At 53.9% G+C, this 22,341-nt stretch overlaps 2 protein-coding genes across 7 annotated transcripts; both read right to left on the bottom strand.

Annotated features, from left to right (window-relative positions):
• Positions 1-758: 758 nt before the first annotated feature.
• On the bottom strand, positions 759-14,207 carry DLL3 (delta like canonical Notch ligand 3). Of its 5 annotated transcripts, XR_009536953.1 has the most exons (10): positions 9,397-11,968; positions 8,957-9,269; positions 8,044-8,101; positions 6,869-7,111; positions 5,724-5,941; positions 4,420-4,642; positions 2,538-3,117; positions 2,203-2,287; positions 1,769-1,863; positions 759-928 (listed from the first exon to the last, which is right to left on the bottom strand). XR_009536953.1 is itself a non-coding variant. In XM_060130201.1 (9 exons), the coding sequence occupies exons 1-9, from the start codon at positions 9,642-9,644 to the stop codon at positions 1,858-1,860; spliced, it is 1,971 nt and encodes a 656-aa protein (XP_059986184.1). In that variant the 5' UTR covers positions 9,645-11,965; the 3' UTR covers positions 1,659-1,857. The 5 variants fall into 5 exon arrangements, 3 of the variants coding, with proteins under 3 accessions (XP_059986184.1, XP_059986182.1, XP_059986185.1); XR_009536954.1 differs by lacking the exon at positions 759-928 and having other exon boundaries at positions 1,659-1,863; positions 2,517-3,117; positions 9,397-14,207; XM_060130201.1 differs by lacking the exon at positions 759-928 and having other exon boundaries at positions 1,659-1,863; positions 5,724-5,938; positions 9,397-11,965.
• Positions 14,208-14,336: 129 nt separating this feature from the next.
• On the bottom strand, positions 14,337-21,425 carry TIMM50 (translocase of inner mitochondrial membrane 50). 2 transcript variants are annotated; one of them, XM_060130203.1, is made up of 12 exons: positions 21,295-21,424; positions 21,010-21,135; positions 20,168-20,330; positions 19,605-19,636; positions 19,369-19,390; positions 17,843-17,901; positions 17,631-17,750; positions 17,123-17,227; positions 16,915-17,013; positions 15,782-15,938; positions 15,335-15,441; positions 14,337-14,546 (listed from the first exon to the last, which is right to left on the bottom strand). In XM_060130203.1, the coding sequence occupies exons 1-12, from the start codon at positions 21,400-21,402 to the stop codon at positions 14,445-14,447; spliced, it is 1,200 nt and encodes a 399-aa protein (XP_059986186.1). In that variant the 5' UTR covers positions 21,403-21,424; the 3' UTR covers positions 14,337-14,444. The 2 variants fall into 2 exon arrangements, with proteins under 2 accessions (XP_059986186.1, XP_059986187.1); XM_060130204.1 differs by lacking the exon at positions 21,010-21,135 and having other exon boundaries at positions 21,295-21,425.
• Between the last annotated feature and the right edge of the window lie 916 nt (positions 21,426-22,341).

A 22,341-nucleotide genomic window follows, 5' to 3' on the forward strand; every position in this document is an offset into this window, starting at 1 on the left:
AGAAGTGCATCAAAGGGGGGAATCCATGGGATTCAGCTGCCTGCCTTCAGCTTGCATGCAGTCACTGATCAAAAATACACGATGAAGGGACTTCCCTGGTGGCGCAGTGGTTAAGAATCCACCTGCCAATGCAGGGAACACGAGTTCGACCCCTGGTCCGGGAAGATCCCACATGCCGCAGAGCGACTAAGCCCATGCACCACTGCTACTGAGCCTGCGCTCTAGAGCCCGCGAGCCACAATTACTGAGCCCACATGCCACAACTACTGAAGCCCGCGCACCTACAGCCCTGCTCTGCAACGAGACAAGCCACCACAATGAGAAGCCCGTGCACCGCAATGAAGAGTAGCCCACGCTCACCGCAACTAGAGAAAGCCCACACGCAGCAACGAGGACCCAACGCAGCTAAAAATAAATACATAAAATAAATAAATTTTTTAAAAAATACGTGATGAATGTAACACAGTTTCCCATCTTTGCTTTTAAATTGAGTTCTGCTCTCTCGGCAGGTGGTATAATTTGTTCAAGGCAGCAAAGACTCGGCCTCTGAATATCGCGTTGTCTTTGAAGGAACAATGGGCTGGTGTTGATGTCTGCCTTTAATCTCAATTTAAATATCATTTGATAGTACGCTTTTGTTTCAATGTCCATATTCCTTAATGGTACAGTTAAATCTCATGACACAGAAATTCAATATAGCGAAACTTGAAAGGAGAATTTGTATGTATAAGTATTTATTCAATATATGGTATTGTTGACTGAATTAAAATATGTGGATCCCTTGGCTGATGTTCTAATAAAAGGACTCCTTCATTTGTTCATTTGTTGCTATATTCCATTTGTTACTTTTCTCTGTTCTCTCATCTTCAGTTCCTATGATTTTGCTCATTTCCACAAGTGCTTGGGCACTGTTCCAGCCTACTCCCCACTAGAAAATATGGGGAAGGAGGATTGGCAGAAATTGGCTGATGCAGGCTTTTTATATTTTCAGTGGTAGAAGCAGTATTAGATGTGTGATGAACTGTCTTAGGATAGTCCCCAAATTTAGGAAGCTTACCCCTCTCTGCTAGATCTTACCTAGATTTGTTCCATCTCATCAGGAAGGAGCTGCAGCGGTTACTCCACTCTCTGAGCCTCCCATTCCCCTGTAAAATAGTTACTTTCTGCTCTCACTGACTGGTTCTGTCCGTTTGCCTGCCAGGTACAGTACTTATATCTAGTAACAAATGCTGATTTTTGATACAGAAAGGGACACTCCTTTGCCCACATATTCCATGTGGTTTGGACAGGCTGACCTTAATCCCTGCCACGCACTAGACAGACGGCCAAGCCTGGCCAATCAAAATAAGCCATACTGCCTGGCCCCTAGTTTGAGCAAGGCCATGTGACAAGCCAGGGCCAATGAAAGCCTGTCTACATATGAAGTCATCCTAGAGACAACTGGAGGAAAACACTGAGCCCCTGAATCCAGCCCTGCTAAAGCTACACCTGCCACAGGATTTTCACTTTTATAAACTAATAAATTCTCTTGTTTATTTAAACTACTTTGAGTTGTTTCTGACCCCTGCAGTAGAGTCCTATTATTCTTCTCAGGAGACAAAATCTCTCCCCTCAGCCCCAAAACCACATACAAAGCACACAACTTGATGAGTCAAAGCTGATCAAACTAAGAGCCTTTATAGATGTCTCTGGAGAGATGGGGAAAGAAAAAGATAGGATATAAATAACCATTATGTACAACGTCCAATGGTAAAACCCTCCCCTTCACCTCTTCCAGCTTGAACTCCAAAGTGTCTGAAGCAGAGAATACAAAAATATCCATGTTCTGTCCCCAGGTGCTGATGGAGAAGGGGCAGCTCAGGCCTAGAAACAAAGTAGGAAGCATTAGAAAGGTCTGCCCCTCCACCTCCCCTCCCTCTCCCCAGTGAGTGGAAATCAGTGGAGAAGCTCTGGCTGAGGCTCCCCACTGTGACCTCTTGAGGCCCAAAGGTCATCCAAAGAGAAGATGCCAAGTAGCTCAAAACGATAGCAAAAGGCATGCAAGATAGAACTAAATTAAGTCAAAACTGAAAAATGGGCAGAGGACCTTCCAGAGACACTACCCTCTTCATTTTACAGATAAAGGAGAGCTACAGGAAAAGCAGGAGCTGCCTCTGCCCAACATGCCCAACGTGCGCAGGGTGGGGAAAGGTGGGTAACTACCTCCCGAGCATAGATACAAGGAGCAGATATGACGTAAACCGAACGAGCGTCTCCATCTTCAGGGCGATTCCAATCTGAGGACGGGCTGCGGGAGGAAAAGAATAAGATCCAGACACTTTAAATTCTCATATCTTGTTTTCCCACCCACCAAGGAAGGGAACCCAAAGCCAACCAGAGGAATTGTGAAACGACCCAACCAGAAAAAGGTTGGAGCTGGGATAAGAGAAAGGGACCAATCAAGGAAGGCCCATCAAGGAATCAGGCCAATTGCACTACGGAGATTGATGCAAGAAGCCGAGAGGGACAAGGCTTACGTCTGCGGCCAAGCCCCTCACCTCGGGCCATCCCCGGCACCTTCCCGCGTCCTCATGTTGTTGAGTGCATCAGGGAGCGCGTGGACCGATGGCTCCGGTGTCCCCGCCAGCAAGCGAGATCCAGTATCCCGGCCAGGGCCACGGCGTCGCACGTGGACCAGCAAGAGCGCAGAGCCGGCCAAGCCCGCGGCCACCAGCAGTCCCAAAGCCGGTGGCAAAAGGAAACGCTGCGGGTCCCCCGACCTCAGACCCGGCGGAGCCACGGGCAACGCGCCTGCGCCGTCGGGGTGAACCGGGAACTCGCACCGCGCGCCCATGTAGCCGGGCGCGCAGGCGCAGACGAGACCGGAGAAATGCGCGTAGCAGCGCCCGCCGTGGGCGCAGGGGCGCGCGGCGCATGGGTCGGCGCGCTCGCGGCAGTCGCGGCCACCGAAGCCCAGCGCGCAGGAGCAGCGGCGCGCGCCGCCGCCCTCCAGGCAGGTGCCGCCATTGGCGCAGGCGCGGCTGGCGCAGTCATCCAGGTCGTGTTCGCAGCGTGGCCCCGCGAAGCCCGCGCGGCAGCGGCAGCGCAGGGCGTGGCCCAGATCCAGGCAGAGCCCGCCTGTGGGGAAGAGGGCGTCAGGGGCGCGGCTCGATTGAGGGGAGTCCCCCAGGCCCGGCGCTCGAAGCCTGCCCGCGATTTCTTCTCAGCTCGGTGATCCCCGCCCTCATTTTTTCTCTGGGCGCCCCTCTACCGTCTAACTCTAGGGCCAGCCTCTGGGAGTTTGCCTGTAAAACCGACCCGCCTCTTTTCCCCCGGTGAAGTCTTGGATTAACTCGGCCTCACACCTCTTTGATTCTCTGGGTCTCTTTCTCTTTTTCTCTCGGCTTTAACCGTACTGAAATAGTTTCAACAGTTCTGGAACGACGGGTTTGAACCACCTGGCCTTTGCCCGTGCCTTCTTCTCCCTTTTCCCTTCCTCCTTTTCTCTCATTCTTTTCACCTGTTCTCTTCTCGAGCTCATCCTCCAGGTCTGTGCTCAGGTGTCCCCTCCTCCAGAAAGCCATCCGATTCTTCCTCCATCCCAACCCTCCTCTGGCTCCATCTCAGGGTAACACCAGAATCCTCCCCATAACCCATGAAGCCCTACAGGATCTGTCCCAGTCACCTCCCTGACCTCATCTCTCACCAGCCTACCCTCACTCCCTCTGCTCCAACCACACTGGCTTCCCTGCGATGCTGAACACACCAGGCATATTCCTACCTCAGGGTCTTTGCACTTGTTCATCCCTCTGCCTGGAACATACTCTTCCCTCATATCCCCCCACGGCTGCCTCCCTACCTGCAGCATGGTCTTCCTTACCCACTCTAGCTAAAATGTCAACCTGCCACCCCATACACACTACTTCTCATCCCCCTTCTGGCTTTTTTTTTTTTTTCATTTTTTTGTTTGTTTTATTTTTGGCGGCACCTCACGGCTTTTGGGATCTTAGCTCCCCGACCAGGGATTGAACCCATGCCCCCTGCAGTGGAACCACAGAGTCCTAACCACCAGGGGATTCCCTATTCTTAGTTTTTATCACCACAAAACCTCCTATATTTACTCATTGATCTTCTTTATTGTCTCTCTGCTCCATCAGCTCTGTGAGGGTGGGGGTTTTCATCTCATTCCCTACTGTATCCCCGGAACAGGGCCTGGCACACAGTAGATGCTCAATAAATAGTTATGAGATAGGAATGTCACCTCGCCCATTTTACAGAAGAACAAACTGAGGCTGGGCAGAGGGGAGCCCAGCCGCAGACCGAGAGGAGGCAAAGTCAGGATCCCCACCCGGGACTGTGTGAGCCAAGCCCTGCTCTTGCCCACTGACCATGCAGGGACCCCCACTCCCCACCCTCACCGCTCTGTGCTCCCCACCTCACCATTCCGGCATGGCTGCAGGCTGCACCGGTCTACCCTCTTCTCACAATTGGAGCCTTGGAAACCGGGCGGGCAACGGCAGATGTAGGCAGAGTCGGGGTCCGCACCTCCCACACACAAGCCGCCGTTGAAGCAAGGTCCATCCGCACATGTCACCCCGCTCACCTCACACCGCAACCCGTAGAACCCACGGGGACAGGTGCATTCGAAGGACCCCGGGGTCTCCTGAGCACAGGCAAGAGGACTTTGGATCAGCATCTCCTTAGAAATCCCATCCCTGTCCTTAGTCTTTTTTCTTTTTTTTTTGGCCGCCCAGTGCGGCATGAGGGATCTTAGTTCCCTGACCAGAGATTGAACCCATGCCTCCTGCGGTGAAAGCATGGAGTCTTAACCACTGGACCGCCAGGGAAGTCCCCCCTTCCTCAGTCTTGACCACTGGGGGGCTGCTCCTGGTCTAGTCCCACCTCCTAGGGTGTAGGGGCCTCACCGAGGAAGTCCCTGAGGCCGAGACAAACTCTCTGTTCCACGTTTCTGGGTCTGCACATCCAACCCCACAGAGGGGAGGCTCTGGAGGCCCGGAGAGATCCCGTTCCCACCTCTACACCTTTGCTGCCAAATGCTGCCCGCCCTGTTTGCCCTCCCCGATGCTGTCCTCATGGCCCAGGCCTAATTCCAGGTCTCAGCTCTAAGCCCACCTCCTCCATGGAGCCTTCCCTGGATCTCCCCTTCTCAGGCCCTCCCCCTAACTTGAACGCTGAGTGTTTCTCACTGTCCCATGGTGGCAGTGTCCAGGTGGCCCACACCAGGCTCTGCTTCATCCCAGGCTCACTCCCACCACCACACCTTCGCTTCCCCCAGGCCACTCGTCCGGTCTAGCTTCTCCAGTCGCCTCCTGTCTGCCAAATGGGGCTTACTTCAGAAGCCCCAGCCCGGGTCCATCTTCAGAAGCCTTCTCTGATGCCCGCCCTTCCCTAATCCTCAACCCACTCGGCCCCACCACCCCTACCTTGAGGTCTGACTTGTTCTCTACCCCATAGGCGGGGCAGTTTGTGGCCCGATAGGATCCCTCATCATTCCCACATCTACACCTTTAGGTGCCACCCACTGGGGCTGCTCTCCCCAACATGTCATCCTACTTCAAGGCCCCAGATGCAGGCTGGACACCTCCAGGAAGCCCTCCCTGATAGCTGTCCCAGCCGCCCCCCCTCCCCCCCGCAAGGCTGTTGTCTCATGGAGCCCCAGACAGGGGACTCCCTGGGAAAAGTATTACCCAGGATCGGGGGGTGGGGGTGTGTGTGATACTGACACTACAGCTGCCTCCGTTGGCACACGGATTCCCATCACAGGGCCCAGGCCCGGGTACGAGGCATCCAGTGGTAGCAGAGGATGGGCCCCTGGGGCTGAGGCAGCTGCTGGTGGAGACAGGGATTGTGCAGAGGGGCCCAGTCCAGCCCTCCAGGCATCGACATTCATCGGGCTGCTCACAGAAGCCGTGCTCTGGGCTGCAGCCTGCTCGACATGCTGCTATGGGGGAAGGAGAGGCAGAGGGAAGAGGAATATTGATGAAGGGAGGATAGGAAATCAGAGAAATTTCTGAGCACTTTCCGGGCATCACTTGTTTCATCTTTGTGACTGTCAACCCAATGGGCTAGATGGTATTGCGACTCCCAGTTTACAGACAGGGAAACTGAGGCCCTGAGAGGCAGGGTGATTTACCCAGCTAGGAAGTGGCACAGCTAGGATCTGAACCCAGACCAATGAGTTCCAGAGTCTGTGCTCTTGGAAGGAAAATGGAGTGGAGGTTCCCAGGTCTGAGCTTGGAGAGAGGAGAATGAAGGAAGAGGATTGAGGAGGGACCCTTGGCCTTTCAGGGGAAATGGGAGGGCCTTGGATTAGGGGAGGTCTGGGAGGATCTGGATAAGCCTGGGGGTCCTAGGGGATTCAGTGGGGCTCAGACATTGGGATATCTAGGGTGGGTTGAGGGACCCCAAGCTTTAGAACGCAGTGGGGTCTAGAGTGTAATCACAGGGAGGGAGGATGGTGGAACCCCTGCGGGGGATGGGAGGAGCTTCCAAAGCTCCTGAGTGGGGGTAGGCAGGGCGCCAGAATTAGAAGAGCTTTGGGGTCCGAGCATCTGGAAAGGGGTATGGGTATAGATTAGGGGAGGAACTGGGGGTACAAGGGCGGGAAATGGGTGTGCGGTTCTTATTTGGGGAGACAAGTGTGCTGGGAAGAGGGAAGGGGGCTGGAGTGCCCAGGCAGGGCTGGAGAGAAGTCTAGGGTCCTTAGCTTCCCAGAAAGTGGTAGCTGGATCATGGGAGCAGGCTGAAGACCATGAGTGAAGCTGGCGAGGGGTTCTCGGGTCCCCAGTTCCCTGAAGAGGGTAACTAGGTTGTGAAAGGAGCCGGAGGGGCCGTGACGGGATGGGGTGGGGTTGAACGCAGGACTCACGCGGTGCCTCGCATTTGTCCTCAATCTGCGGGCAGGGGCGCAGTTCCGGGCCACACCGCGAGGGGGCGCCGCGCGAGCGGCAGAGGCGCGCGCACGCGGCCCCAACGGCCGGCGGCTCGCAGCGCGCGCGGTAGGAGAAGCGCAGCTCCCAGGCGCCTGCGCGCTGCACGTCCCAGGCCCACGGGCTCCCGGCCGACAGGCGACGCCGGCCCGCCACGCGCGCCAGCAGGCTCCAAGCGGGCCCTGAGGTGAGAAGGGAGATGTGCTAGGCTGCGGCCCGCCGCGGTCTCGGGATGGAGACGGAGCGCGCAGGCTCGCACTCTCCCTTCCCATCTTAAGAAGCCAAAACACCCCTTTTGAGTCCTGAGAATGGCAGTTACTTAGCAAGGCTGCAAACTCCCCTAATGCGCCCTGGGATCTTCGATGACGCGAACCCTATGACCATCATGATGATAACAGTTCTCCCAGAGAAGCCGAAGTGCCCCTATATTTTGCCCCAGAATCTTTGTATATTAAAGTAGCTATGAGACCCCTAACACCCTGGGACATATGATATCCCTAATATGGCCAAAGGGCAATGACAGGTCTTTGAAGTGAGGTCAAAAACACCCCCAAATTGTGTCTCAGGATTTTCCTATATCAAAATGGTGACAGAACCCCCCCGCCTCTGGGCCTTATATAGCATCAAAGTCCCCCTCGAATTAAGGTTAAGATCATCCCATATCCCTCCCTGAAACCTCTCTGGTGAAACTGCAACGTCCCAAAGAGGTCCTGAGGCCCTCTGTATGGACAAGGTGACAGAGCTTTGCCTACAAGAACCAGAAAGTAACTCATATTGTACCCTGGGTTCTCAAAATCAGATGGTGACAGAGCAGGACTGTGAAACGCTGCTGCTTCGACTCCAAGATAGTAAGAGAGCTTCTTCCCGCCTCTCCCTGCCCCCACCCCGCTTTGCCTGGTATCAGGACATTTCTGTGTCGACATGCCAAGAGCCCTGGGGCTGTCAACACCCAGCACGACACTCCGGGAGCTGTGATGACATCATGGGTCCAGCAATCCCATGAATGCCCCACCCTACAGACAGCCCCATGTCACCCTCCTGGACCTCACATCGGGCCCCAACTCCCTGGCTCTCCCACACTCTACACTGAAATCCCAGAATTGAAGATACTCACCTCCAATCTGTTCTCCTAACTCCTCTCTCCAGGTTTCAATGATGAGAGAGAAGGTGCCCTGGTTGGGTGGAGGAAGGTGGAGAGGGAAGAATGAAGACAGTGGTCAGGGCAGGTAGGTACTCAATGAAGCCCAGATTTTAAGAGGTAAAGAGTGATGACCATTCCAGGGACCAGACAGGCAAGGGACAATTCCCAGAGGCTGGCCCAGGCAAGGAATGACTGTTTTGGCTTTCTTTATTGAGCACTTACTATGTGGTAAGCACTATACTCAAGATACCTGGTTGAATCTCTCAAAAGGGACCACTGTAATGTACCATGATGATCCCATTTTACAGATGAGGATACTGAGGCTGGAAAAGGGAAAGTCACTTGCCCCAAAGCATAAGCATCTAGAATTCAAGAACAATTCTGTTCACCTTTATGCTTTTGGGGTTGTGGGATGGGAAGTAGGATTTTGGAGGTGAAAAAGTCATGGATACAGGCCCCAACTGGAAGGTCTGAGAAGAGATAAGGTGAGAGGATATTGGGGGTTCCCAAGACAGAGTGTGAAAGTCTCCCTAGGTGCAAGGAAATTTGGGGACAAAGATGAGGATACCAGTGTTTAAGGATCCCCAAGGAACAGGGGTAGGGTCCTGTGAATTGAGGATTTCTAGAAGGTGAGTTTGGGGTTCTGGGAATTCAGGGTTCCAGGCATGCAAGGCTGTGATCTGGGATTCCCTAGAGGGAAATTCGGAATCAGAAAATTTGGGTTTATGGGTAGGGTTTATGGGTCTGAGAATGTGAGATTCCAGATGATGGAGTTACTGGGAATTTGGGGTCCCCAGGGGGCAGAGTCTTGGAAGTTGGAGGGCAGATGGCAGTCGAGGTTTGGGTAAGGCCCCCAGCACGAGCGTGCCCCGGGGCTGGGTCTCACCGGCCAGGCGTCCCGGAAGGGCACGCGCATGAGGCCGTCTGGCAGCGGCAAGTCAGGCGCTGGCGCTCCGGGCTGCGCAGTGTAGACCGGTCCGCGCGCACTCAGCGCCGCGCCCAGGGTGCACGGAGACTCGGCGGCCTCCTCGGAGATCCCTGGCTTCAGGCAAACCCTGAAGAAGAGGCGGCAGGTGTCCCCGGCCTTGCAGGGGGACCGCGGGGCGCCCGGGCCTGGTCCCGGCCCAAAAGAGTGGATCTGCAGCTCGAAGACGCCGGCCGGCCGTGTCTGGGGCGGAAAGGGGTACAGGGTGAGGGGACTACGGGGACCCAGACGTCTCATCCGCCCCGCGCCCCCCTCCCCAAGACCCCCGGGTCGCACACCCTCCCATCCACCCTTTCCACTCGGGCTCCGACCTGGGGAAGGAAAAAGAGCGCCAGGATCACCGTCGGGGAGAGGAGCTGGGGCATCTGCGGGGAGACCATGGCCTTCCGGAGGTCTTGGGAGCTGCAGCTGCTGGCTCCGGAGCCTTATATCTGAGAGGACAGCTCCGCCCCTTCGGGCAGCCGCCGGCTCCAGGGGACCCTAGGGGAGGAGGTCGCAGGGGAAGGAGAGCGTGCTGGAGCAGCCGTGAGACTGTGTCGTGGCCACAGGCAATGCAGTGAGTGTACATCTTATATGCGGTTGTGGGCATGATTTGTGTGGCTGAGGATAGGGTGGGGTGGGGGGGGTTAAGCTTGTGTGTGAGGTTGGATATGATTTTAAAACTCTGTGTGTGGTGTGTGAGCCAGAGCTACTGGAGGGTGTACATGACTGTGATTGTGTGTCTAGGTCAGATTGTGTGGCTCCACGTGTGCTTGAAATTGTATATGGTTAAGCCTCTTTGTGAGGCTGTAAATAATTCTAAGATTCTGTGTGTGTGTGCGTGTGTGTGTATGTATACACGCACACACACACCTGCATGGGAGAATGGAGATGTACATGATTTCATGGTTGTGTGACTTTTGAGATTCTGTGGCTGTGTAGATGCTTCTCTGTTCAGGTGTACAAAAATGTGTTAGCTCCTGGGCCACTGTGTGTAGTCACAGGAACCTGTGACTTTGTGGTCTGTGCAGGTGCCTCTAGGTGGCTGTGTGTGTTTGTGTGTGTGGTAAGGTCTGTGCAAGGTTGTGAATGGCTGAGGGTTTGTGTGTGAAGGAGGCTGGGTGTGGGAGGTCCATGAGTGTAGCCCTGTGTGGATACGATGAAGATCCAGTGTTCTTTGTGGACCCGTGTGTGTGTGTGTGTGTGTGTGTGTGTGTGTGTGTGTGTGTGTGTGTGAGCACGCGCGCATGCTCGAGTGTGTTTCCCCTCCCCAAAACAAAGCCACCCTCCCCAAACCCGCATCACGGATGCACCAGACGCTAGGGCGAGCAGCCCCCGCCTCAGAGGGGGCTCCCAGCTGTATGTAAATGCTGCCATCTGCTGGGCGGCCGCGCCCCTCCCCCTTTGGGCCGCAGCTGGGCTGCCCGTTTGGCCTCCGGAAGGTGTGAGCAGCAAATGGGCAGGAAATTCGGTCCTCACAGATCAGGGGCCCGCTCCCTCACTCCAGGATGAATGGGGGGCGGGGGGCACCCGGCGCCCTCCAGAAGCTCCTTAGTATTCCAGGACCACCGCAAGGAAAGCCAGTTAGAGCAGATGTTCCAGCCCTCCGGTCCCAATCATTTACTCTGCCAGGTGCTGAGCAAAGCCCTTTAGATGGAGTAAATTTTTTTTTTCCAGAAGAAAAAAATTTAACACTTAGAAGCTAATAATTATAGGGGGAGATACAGGTTCAATTATATACGTACATATTTTTCTTTTGGAGAAGGTGCTCAATAAAGCACAGCCCAGTAGAGCCAGGCATACAGTAAGTGCTCAGTCATTTTTAATGAATGAAAGAACTCAATCTAAACAGTTTTGTCATAATCCTGAGGACGGGAGTCATGGAAGGGTTTTGAACAGGGGAGGGCCATGGTCAATTGTGCAGAACATCCCAGGTTCCTTTGCACAGGTTTTTCTTCTACTTGATATATTCTTTCCACTTCCTTCTTTTTAAATTGTTACCAGACTTCACCTCCTATAGGAGGCCTTCCCTAACACCCCCCAAGGGGGTCAGGCACCTCTTCTGAGTTCCCACAGCCCCTGGGGACTCCTCTATCCCAGCCCCAACCACTCTGGCCTATGAGGTCTTTCTAAGCACAAATCTGACCATGTCCCTCTCCTACATAGACTCTTCCATGGCTCCCCAGTGCCTCCCAGCTTCTGAAATTCTAAGGTTGACATTTAAGGCCCTCCCTCCACATCCCCCTACTCAAACAGGTTCTGTGGCCCCAAAGCACAGAGCCAGACCTTGTGGACCCCAGTTAATGGGAGGCAAATTAGGGCCTGTACTGGGGTAGGTAAAGGAGTGAGCCTCCCATTACAGGAACTATTCAAATGAGATCTGGACAGTTATTAGAAGCTGTGGGAGAAGGCAAATTCCTGCCGTGGATAATAACTGGGGAGGTAACAATTTCCACGTCTGAGATAGCTCAAAATTTTTAAAGATTGTAAAAATAGCCAGCGTTTATTGAGGGTCTCTGCCAGGCACGATAGTGTTTCATGTGAATTCTCTCAAGTCTGTACGTGTACTTTAAGGGATTTCCAAGCATCTTTTTGGCTATCTAGGACTTTTCCTTATGTGCCCACCTTAGAGCCCACAGAAGGCTATGCTGAGGTGACATCTGCAAAGACCTGAAGGAGGGGAGGGAGTGAGCTATATGGATCCTGGGGAAAAAACATTCCTGGCAGAGGGCATAGAAAGTGCAAAGGCCCTGGGGTGACCATGCCTGGCACACCCAGATATCCCCATGGTTTGTCTCATTTCATTCTGGTCTCTGCTCAAATACACCCTCTCAAGAGGCCTTCTCTGACTGTCCCATTCAATCTAAAACAGCACTCCTGTTCCCAAACCACTCTATCTCCTTCCCATGCTTTCCTGTATGCATTTATTTTACCCCAAGAAATATCTGACCACTTTCTGTCTCCTCCATGAGAACATCAGCTCCTTTTTTTCTAGAGCTTTTCCTCTAGTTTGTTCACCAGTACACCCTTGTGCCTAAAATGAGGGCTGGCAGTCAGTACTTAGGATATATTTGTTGAGTAAGCAAATGAGAAGTACTATTATTAACCTCTTATGAATGAGTAAACTGAGATGCTTGAGACCTTGCCCAGGGTCACAGGGCTTGCAAGTGGCGTGCAACCTGGGAATTCAGCCCCTGCTGGGATATGCCTCAACACTGGCCCAATCCTGCCCACTGGATGACGCCCTAATGCAGCCCTAGCACCGAGCATTTGATATAAACATCCTACGCCATGTCACGTAAGCAGCGTCTCAGAGGCCACCTGGCACAAGTCAAACCTTCTCCCATCCAGCTTTAAGCAGGTGTGACCTGACAGACAGCACCATCCCTGAACCAGCATCAATGTCGGGGAGAGGCCTTGGAGGAACCCACTGGACACTGAAGCATGTGCCACCCAGAGTGCTAACCTTAACCCCCAGGGCCACGGGCCAATGGACAAACGTACTTCCTCCTTTCATGCCCCGTGGATGGACAGATCTGAGTCACATTTCAAAAGCTTCTCAGAAGGTCCCATGGGTCACCCCCTGTGGTTGGCGAGCACTCACTTGCAGTGGCTCCCTCCGTCCACAAACCCTCTCCCCAGGATCATGTTCCCCAAATACCTTGCTTTCAGTTAGGAGTTTCCAACACTCAAAGCCACCTGCAAAGGAAACACAGGCCCTCCCTCAATCCTGCAGATGCTCTCAAGCTAGGGAATCCTGAGGATATCGAGGAAACTCTCTCCTGGATTACAAATGGTACACCTCAGGGTGGGGGTGGAGGGCTGCAAATGTTACTTATTTGTAGACCTCTGTGAGCCTTGCTTAAAAATCTAGAGTTCAAGTTCAATCTGGCCCACACAGTTTCAAATACATTTTAATTCTTTTCACAAATACCAGGGAAGGGTTTTTAAAAGTATCTAACTGGTACAAGCACTAAATGCTGGCTAGAGCAGGAGAGGCTGAGACAGCCGGGGGGCAGGCAACTGCCAAAATGGTACAGGACATTTCAGTCTGGGAAGAACCAGCATGGCCTGGTAACAATAAGCCCCACTGAATATACATGCAGCCTGCGCATGAGCTGTCCCATTTACTCCTCGCAGCCACTCTATTACAATGGGTATTATCATCGCCCCCATTTTAGAGATGAGGCAAGGGAGGCAGAAAGGTGCTCCCAAGGTGCATACAGCTACCATCTGAGTGCCTACCTGGGGGACCTCACTGAGCCTTCAAGCCTAGCCTATGAGGTAGGGACTATTATTTCACAGACGTGGAAACTGAGGCACCGAGAAGGGAAGTAACTTGCTCATTTGCTTGTGATCACACAAGTCAGGACATGGCATAGAGCTTGGATCCGAACTTGGATTTGGGTTTATAAAAGTCTGGAGGGACTTCTCTGGCGGTCCAGTGGTTAAGACTCCGTGTTTCCACTGCAGCAGGCTTTGATCCCTGGTCAGGGAACTAAGATCCCATATGCTGCGCTGCTGCGCGGCCAATAACAACCAGTCTGGAACTCAACACTCCTAGATAATACCCAAATGTGCTGTCCATTGCAGGAGCCAGTAGTCACACGCGGCTATTTAATTAAAATGAAACAAAATTAAAAATCTCATCCCTCAGTTACCCTTGCCACATCTCAAGTACTCAATGGCCCCATGAGGCCACTGGCTGCTCTACCGGACAGTGGAGATACATGACACGGGGTACACATCGCGGAAAGCTCCACTGCAGAGTGCTGCTACAGTCTGTTTTAGTTAGGAGCCAACATTTTTAAATTGGGAGATTTAATATAACAACCCCTTTCCTGGCTTCTACTGAAAAACCAGATCAAGCAACTCTAGGCCCACCTTCCCACAGGGCCATGGTTGGCAGAGCTGAGCAGCAGCTGCCCTCGTGAGATGGGGTGGGGCAGCCTCTGGTCCACTGAAGCCCCATGCGCCCACACTTCACACATTTACACAGCAGCCTGGCGGCTACCTGTATTTCAACCCACAGTGCCGTCCTCTCTTCTCTTTTCCATAGGGAATCTGGGGCCAAAGAGGGAGATGCACTTTCACAGACCACGTGGCACATGGGAAGACACGGCTAGGGCAGGGCAGGGCCCTACACAGGTTTTCGGATTCCCAGGCCAGAGTTAAAACCAACCATCACCCCCCAGAGCGCCCTTGCTGCTCAGCAGCCGATCAGCCGCTGTGGGACGACCCCCGAAGAGTCCCACACTGCACCCTGATGCCCCCATCTGGACACTCTCCGGACACAGCAGTGTGGCGTCTGGGATGAACTTTATTGGACATGTGGTTGGCCAAGCCGTGGTCTGGGAGCACTGGGCCTGGGGCCCAGAACCCAGGCACTGAGTTTGAGGAGGCCCAGAGGTCAGGGCTGTTTGGAGCGAGGCCACAAGCGGCTGGTAAGGGAGCCAAAGAAGAGGTTCTGCTTGCTGGATTTGGAGAGCTCAGCCAGGCGCTGCTGCTCCTCCTGGAGTTGGGGGCAGACAGAGTGGGAGAGTCAGCCCAGGGGCCACCTTCCTTAAACCTTTGCCCAGCCCAGACACAGGATGCACCCAGAACCTAAGGACCCAGTTCAGACACTGGCAAAAGCCAGCTTTGAGCCACAGAAGCCCAGACTCAAATCCCAGGGGGCCTGTCCCCTGAACCCTGGGAACCTAACCCAGGCCCTACACTGGACTACAACATGTTACTCCCTAAGCCCCCAGTGCCCAGTCTTGAGCCCTAAGACCCCTGTCTGGATGCTGAGGGACCCCAGGCCCAAATCTCCAGGGATTCCTCCTTTGGGTACTCAGGAGCTCTAGCCAGGAACACAACCCCAAACTCGATCAACCTCAGCCTAGACTCCTCGGAATCTCTTTCTCAGACTCAATTCATATTCTTATCCCCACTTAAAAATTAGAGGATCACAGGTCATCAGAACTCCTTGCCCAAACCCTTGGGCCAAGTGTCCAAGGATCCCTCTTCCCAGACCTGATCCAAACCCCCACCCCACAAAATACCAGGACCCCCAGACCATCAAGGCCTCTGGACCTATCTCAAATGCTTAGCGTTTCCTGCCTCCTGTGCTCAGCGCAGGCTGCAGAATCAATTCGCCCCTCATTAAAGGGCCCCCTGGGACGGGTGGTGTGAAAGAGAAGGCAGTTGCTCAAGGTCACACAGCCGGAGTGGAGACAAGCTGCTCCAGGGCTCCGCCTTCAAGAGCTTGGGGAACTGACGGTGACACCCCCCATCCACGCTGGGAAGCTGAGGACTCACCTGCTCCAGCCGGCTTTGCCGCTGCTTGAAAGCCTCCAGTGGGTCTTCCTCCAGGGCGTAGTGCTCCAGCACAGTTCGGACATCCTCCACACCATTCAGAGCAATGGCTGTGGGGATAGCAGGTGGGGGTCAGCCAGCTGACGGTCAGAGGGAGGCAGGGCCCGCAAGGGTAAAGGTCAGACCGGAGTGGGGTCAGAGCTACGTGGAACATTTCTCAGCATTCTAAAAGGGATTCCCCTGAATATTCCCAGGCATCCCCTAAACATTCCAGAGAAGCATCCCAAACATTCTAAGAAGCTTCTAAAGACTGCAAGATGCTCATGGATCTCCTGCATCGCAAGTCCCTGGTTTCATATAAAAAACAAGCCAGAATCAAGCATCTTATCATTCCTCTTGAATGTCAAAGGCTCCAGGGTCAGAGGCCAGGAGGTCAGGGGTCAGCCTTACTCTTCAGGAAGGCAGATAGGTCCAATAAGACCCGGTCATCGGAGTTGCCATTCCAGGGCCGCAGGGCGACACCATTGTAGGGCTGTAGGCGGAAGGCTTCCTTCTTGCAGTCCACGACTACTACTCGGGCTGGATCCCGATTCAGACACGAAATGTCCTGGAAGTGGATGACAGGTCAGGTCAAGGCCTGTGCTCCTTCCCTTCCCACCAGGAACCCCCAGAGGGAGAGAGAGGTGGACAGACTACACATGCACTTGGTATCACACACTGGGATCATCACGACACGGCCTCCCGAAGACCAGGCTGGGATGAAGACATCAAACCTAGCAGGGAGCAGAGGAGCTAGTCACACAGATTCCTAGACCCAGGGCCTGGTGCTCAGGCAGGCTGACTTGGAGGTTCCCTGGGGAGGGAGGTGGCACTTGTGTATTTAACCACTGCCCCAGGTGATTGTGACAAGCTGCACGTTTGTAAACTTCTCACAGATAGAGGTGCTGACTGATCCACAGCAACACACAGGGAGTCACACAAAGACAGGTACCCAGACAGACCCTTCAAGACCCTCAATCACAGCCCATGTCCTTCCGAACCCTGAAAAACTACACAGACCCCCAGACCCAAGACACAGTGAGAAACCCAACAGACACCAAGACCCATGGATACCTGGACAAAGACCCACAAAGAGGCCCATTCACAGCCCCACAGACTCCTGGACCCCTGGATATATCATTGGTCACAGCAACAGATCCCAAGTCAAATTCCAACACAGTCTCATTTAAACTATTATAATTACATAGTCCCAGAGACACTCAGCTCCAGATACAGAGACAAAAATCCACTTCCAAATGTCATGTCCCTACCCCGTACTCCCAACTGTTTTCTTTGGAGAGACCCCATTTTCCCCTGCTCCCACTCCCAGATTCTGGGACAGAGAAAAGGGCGTAGAGGCCCAGCCCAGGCTGGCGTCAGGCTAGTGTCCTACCAGATTCAGACCTGGGGCAGAACCAGAAGCAGCCGGTTGCTTCTCAACCAGAAACAGATTGAGGCTGGGGTCAGAGCTAGGTCCTCTTTCCTTTGGGAAGTGCCAGCCCTCCCCCAAATCCCAGAGCCCCACCATGGCCCCCACATGGCACCTTAACGTGGTGCCCATCCATGTATCTCGTGGCGTCCCGGAACAGGCGGTAGGAGATGAAGCCGTGGGGGTCCACGCTGTCGATGAGTGGAAAGGCAGTCTGGGGGGTGGGGTCGGGGGGAGAACAAGGTCAGGCTGAGCCTTGGCCCTGCAGCTCTCCCTCACCTCCTGCCACATCGACCATCCCGCCCCTGCCCCGGGGGCCTCACCATGCCAGTCTCTGATGTAAAGATGACGATTTCATACAAAGGGGCGAGCTGCTGGAATAAGGTCTCGATGCCTGGACGCTTCTTAAACCTCCAGCCAGTGGCCAGCTGGAAAGGCAGTGAGAACAGTGAAACACTGAGACCCAGAGGTCCCTGTAGCCCCAAGAGAACAAAGACCCAGTCTCAGGGGATTCCCGGAACCAGAATGCTCTCTCCATCTCTGTGGCTCTTGGAGGGGTGCAGGAGCACATGGCTGTGGCTGAGGGCCCAGGAGTATGGAGGACGTGACTCCCCTATGGCACTTACTGTGTGCCAAGGCACACTTACAACTACCTCCGGGCTGCGGAGTAGCACAGTTGAGGGAAGCAAGGCAATGAGGGGTGATACCTCTTCCCCTGGATCACAGAGTGGAACTGGGGCCTCCAGAGTCTATGCTCTTAACCACATCATCATAAGCCGGCCACCCAGCCCTATCTGGTGTCCCTAACCCGCTGCCTTCCCCAGGACACACCGACCACTCAGGGTGCAAGAGGACACCAGTGAGCTCCAAGACCAGTGTGTATGGTGGTTGGTAGTACGGCTCCCGCAGAGGGTCTGGGAGAAGGCAGGGGCTGGTGGGCTCGATGATCATCTGTGAAAGAGAGATGTAATGGGGGCACTCAGACAAGGAGGCAGGAGGCTGGGGGTGAAGGGATAGGGACTGGGCCCAGGGCTCCTGCTCACCTGTCTATAATCTTTGAAATATTTGTATGTCCGGCGCAACTGCTGTACCAGAATTGGATCTAGGAGAACACCAGGGCACAAAGGGATTCCAAGATAAGCCACTGCTCAACCTCCTGGACAAACCAGGGGTTTATTTATCTACCAGATACAAACAGGTCTACATACCCACCTGGTTTGAAACAGCTCATTTCCGAGCACAAAGATAAAAAGCAATGACATATCTAACTGCCAGGTATGAACAAATGTTTTTATTCACCTGTCAAGTTTTAATCTGAATACTTATATCCACACACCACCCCAGATATAAAACAGAATACTTATACATCTGCCCACTTAAATCCCACATACATATAAATAAATCTGCTGACATCATGCCAGTATATTTAGTCCATTTTGAACCTCTAGGTTTCTAGATGTGCCCACTTTAATCAAGTATGTGAAATCTAGTTAAGCCACGATAAACATACACACATCTATACACTTTAAACTAGTGGTTCTCAACTAGAAGCAGTTTTGTTCCTCGCTTCCCAGAAAATTCTGCGATGTCTGGAGACATTTTTGACCGTCACAATACTGGCATCTAGTGGATCGAGGCCCAGGATGCTGCTAAACATCCTACAATGCATAGGACACTCCCCTACAACAAAGAATTACATGATCTATAGCATCAGAATGGCTGAGGCTGACAAATTTTGGATAAGTGAATACACCAAATCCAGTTTAAAACAGAAATCTTACATGACTACCTTCTTCAATACAATATTTTTAGTGCAGTTAAACTACTGTCTGTGGGCCTGCCTTTTTGAAACCAAAATATCGAAACACCACTTAAGCTAATAAACACACACACTTTAAAACTACAAGTTTACCTGCCCAACTTAAATCAGTATACTGCCTTGTTTAAACCAGTATGATTCTACATCTGCCCAGTTAAACCAGCATACTTACCTACCTGCCTAGTTTAAAACAATCAATGTACTAACATGCCAGTTTGCAAACATCCCTACCACAAGTGGCTTTCTGGACCTACCAATTTTATATTTCTCTTGGGAGGGACCAGATGTGATAAAATTAACAACTACTCTCTACTATCCAACTTGTCAGAAGCTCCCTAAGAGCTGGTTAATCATAAGGGGGAGGAAGGAAGGAGGCATTGTTTCGGAAATGAGGAGTTGGATGGGGTAGGGACCTGGTGGGAAAAAAAGAAGCTGTCATAAAGAAGGGGGTGAGGGGCTGCAGATGCTCAGATCTAAGGCACAGGAAGTCATGTGTCTGGCGATAGAAAGCCCAGTTCTCCCCAAGCACTCCCACCCACCTAGGATTCCCCTCCCCCATCTATCTGTCCCTGACCATCTGCTCTTGGGCTGAGGGGCCAGGGAAGGGGGCTGGAGTTTTATATGCCCCTCCCCCCAAGCCATCCAGCTGCTGACTCCCCTACCTCCCAATGGAGGGGTGGGGGAGCACCAAATGGGGAGGGCACAGTAGAGAGGGTCAGGGGACCCCAGAATCTGTGCTTGTCTACTCACCGTTGTCGAATTCATCGGGAATCTGGGAGGTAGATAGAAAAATGGAGGGTTTGGGATGGCAGAGGCAGAACCCCATCACACCCAGAAAAGGAATCTCCAGGGCCCTGGGAAGAGTAGGCAAAGGTCCCTGGGAGGGAGAGGTTCACCCCAGACCAGAAAGAGCCTGAACAGGCCAAATGGGAGGAGACCCACAGGATGGGACCCCTGGTAAGGCTCTGGGTCTCTCTCCAGCTCACCTTGGCACCATTTTCATCCACAGAGTTGTTTCCTGTAAGGCAGATAGTGATGAATGAGAGGACTGAGGATCCAGTCTCCTGGGTTTTACAGAAGGAAAAGGGCAGGGGGCCTAGTCTCCTGGGTCTGAGGGAAGCGGGCTAGAACATCATGGCCTCCTGGGAGAGAGGAAGGGGCTGGTAGCCAGGATACCTGGGCCTCTGAGACAAGAAGGGCTGGGGCAGAGTCTCCTGGGTCTCTGAGGAATGAAGGGACTAGGGGGACGGTTGGAGTTTTGGGTGCTGAGGGAAGAGGTAGCTTAGGGGGGTGGGCCCAGCCTATCCTTCCTTCTCTTCCAATTGACTCCCCCCATAGCTTAGTGCAGGAACCAACTAGAAAGAGTAGAACGTTGAGTAGAGAGGCAGTAGGGAGACTTCCCTCATTTCCAAATTCTAGTTGGCTGCCCTATTGAGGGAGGAGCCAGGGAATGAAGACGGGTGAAGCCCTTAGGGGAAAGAGGGGGAAGTTCCCAAGCAGAATAGCGGGCCAACAGAACAAAACTGGTGGGCAAGGGTACGTTCCTCACCAAAAATATAGATGACGCTCACGGTCCCACCAGCCCCGAGCAGCCCAGCAAGCCAGAGTGCAACTTTTTTGGCATAGCTGGGACCCTCCGAGTTCCTCTGCTGCTGTGGCCCCTGGGTCTGGGCCTTAGCGCCTGCTCGGCTCCCAATCTCTGTAGCCTGCAACTGAAAGGGGGTAGGTTGGCCAAGAGAGGAGAGAAAGAAGGTCAGGGTGATTTGGGCACCCTGGTCTGAGAAGAATCGAGGTTGGGAGCCAGGAAGCAACCACCCACATGGCCTCCAGGTGTTGTGTGCCTGGAGGAGCAGGCAGGAGACTGGGTCTCTCAGAAGGGTCAAGAACTAAACTGTCTGGCGCCAGGATCCCAGGGGTTCAAGAGTTGACAAGCTCTGGTGCCCGGGATCCCAAAAGCAAAAGATTGGAGGGCCTGGAGCCGGAAAAAGCTGGGCAGGGAGATAAGATGAGGGAGCCTAGCTGAACACTGGGATTCCTGGAGCAAGACAATGAAGGACACTCAAGGGGATAGGACGGAGAGTTAAGTCCTCCGGACGCCTGGGGCTCACAGTAGCGGGGTATGGAGGGGGAGAGAATGGGAGCGGGGCATGGAGGGGGAGAGAATGGGAGCGGGGCCGGAGGGGCAATCGCTTGCTGCGGCTTAGGGCACGGAAGTAATGGACCCGGAGGTCAGAATGACTGGGTCTCTGTCAAGATGGAGGCAGGTCAAATCAGAAGCCCGAACATCTACCTCACCACCACCACCACCACCACCACCACCACCGCGGGGGAAATACCCGCAAGGCCAGGCTGGGACTCCAGCGTCCCCGGATCTTCCCCTTCAAGTATTACCTGAACAGTCACTGAGATGGGGGAACAGATGACTCCCCTCCCCCGGCGCCCACGTGCGGTCGAGGAGGTGGGGTCCAGAGGACGCACTTGAGCCCCCAAGCATCTAGCCCGGGACGCAAGCGCTGCCTACCCCGGGAAGCGGGGAAGAGACCCAAAATGCTGGCGGTGTTCCATTCAGCACCCTGAGGTGCTGCGTCCCAGAACCTCCGGGCGGCGGCGGTCCGCCTGGAACTCCAGGAAGGAGCCCCAGCACCCGGAGGCCACCCCCACCCCCACCCCGCTCACCTGGTCCGGGGCCCGAGGGGGCGGCGTCGCGAGCCTCGCGCACAGCCCCCGCGCGCCTTGCCGGAGCCCGCTCCGCAATCGCAGGAACGGCGCCGCTGAGGCCGCCATCTTGCGCTGACGCCACGCTACCCCGCCCCCTCACTCTCTCCCCGCCCCGGGCCGGGGCCGCGGCCAATGGGTGGTGCAGGAGAGGGGCGGGTGGACGGGAGCCCGAGAGAGACAAAGGGCTGCGGGCGCACTGCCGCGGGCACTCCAACTAGGACTGGGAGACAGGCGGCACCACGCCCCCCTCGCGCCGGACGGCGTTCCACCGCCCACGCCCCAGGTCGGCGCCGGACACCCACTGCTCCGAGGTGAAGCGGAAGCCCTAACGGAGGGAACCTGTGGCTGCGTGATTTGTCCTACAACCTGAAAGCCACCTTCACACACCTTCTTACTCACGTGCGGCCCAGAGGCCTCATCCGTCTTCCTTCCCATTCTCCGAACCCTTTCTTGCCCCTCCTCCCGTGAGCTTCTTAAAATGGGTCTGGAAAACCAGCCAGTTTCATGGAGGTTCAGCCAAAAGAACAGCTGCCCGTATCTGGCGGACTCGGGGTATTAAGAGGAAGTCCATGAATTAGAGGCTACAGGAACCACGATGAATCTTCCTCAAATTATTTTGAGAGGAAAACAAGTCATACTGTTTATGTAAACTTTAAAAACATGTAAATCACCACACAACATTTAGGGACATTTACTAAGGTAGTAAATGTACAAAGTCAGGAAAAGACAGGATTCAGGGTGCGGTTACTTCTGGAGGGGAATGGACTGGGTGTGCTGCTCGAGTGGGTCCTTACTATCCGGTACACATATGGTTCCTATGCTGGGTGGTGGGGACATGGGTGCTCCTGACATACCTTTTTAAACATTTGAACTATTTTATAATACAGTTTATATTACATTTGTAAAGAGACATGTGAATATCAAATGAGGAAAGTGAAGAAAGGTCAAGTACTAAGCCCACTCTCCACACTGCTCCCCATCCCCACGCCCTTACACAAGCTACAG

The sequence above is a fragment of the Lagenorhynchus albirostris genome, chromosome 19, assembly GCF_949774975.1.
Source record: "Lagenorhynchus albirostris chromosome 19, mLagAlb1.1, whole genome shotgun sequence".
Taxonomy (NCBI): Eukaryota; Metazoa; Chordata; class Mammalia; order Artiodactyla; family Delphinidae; genus Lagenorhynchus; species Lagenorhynchus albirostris.

Excerpts from the sequence above, each read along its gene's own strand:
- DLL3 (XM_060130199.1), bottom strand. The coding sequence starts at position 9,644 with ATGCCCACAACCGCATATAAGATGTACACTCACTGCATTGCCTGTGGC. Across the intron at positions 5,942-6,868 it reads GGACAAATGCGAGGCACCGC|CAGCATGTCGAGCAGGCTGC; the intron begins GTGAGTCCTGCG and ends CTTCCCCCATAG. Across the intron at positions 3,118-4,419 it reads CCTGCAGCCATGCCGGAATG|GCGGGCTCTGCCTGGATCTG; the intron begins GTGAGGTGGGGA and ends TCTTCCCCACAG.
- TIMM50 (XM_060130203.1), bottom strand. The coding sequence starts at position 21,402 with ATGGCGGCCTCAGCGGCGCCGTTCCTGCGATTGCGGAGCGGGCTCCGG. Across the intron at positions 19,391-19,604 it reads TGGATGAAAATGGTGCCAAG|ATTCCCGATGAATTCGACAA; the intron begins GTGAGCTGGAGA and ends TCTACCTCCCAG. Across the intron at positions 17,228-17,630 it reads TCTTGCACCCTGAGTGGTCG|CTGGCCACTGGCTGGAGGTT; the intron begins GTGTGTCCTGGG and ends CTGCCTTTCCAG.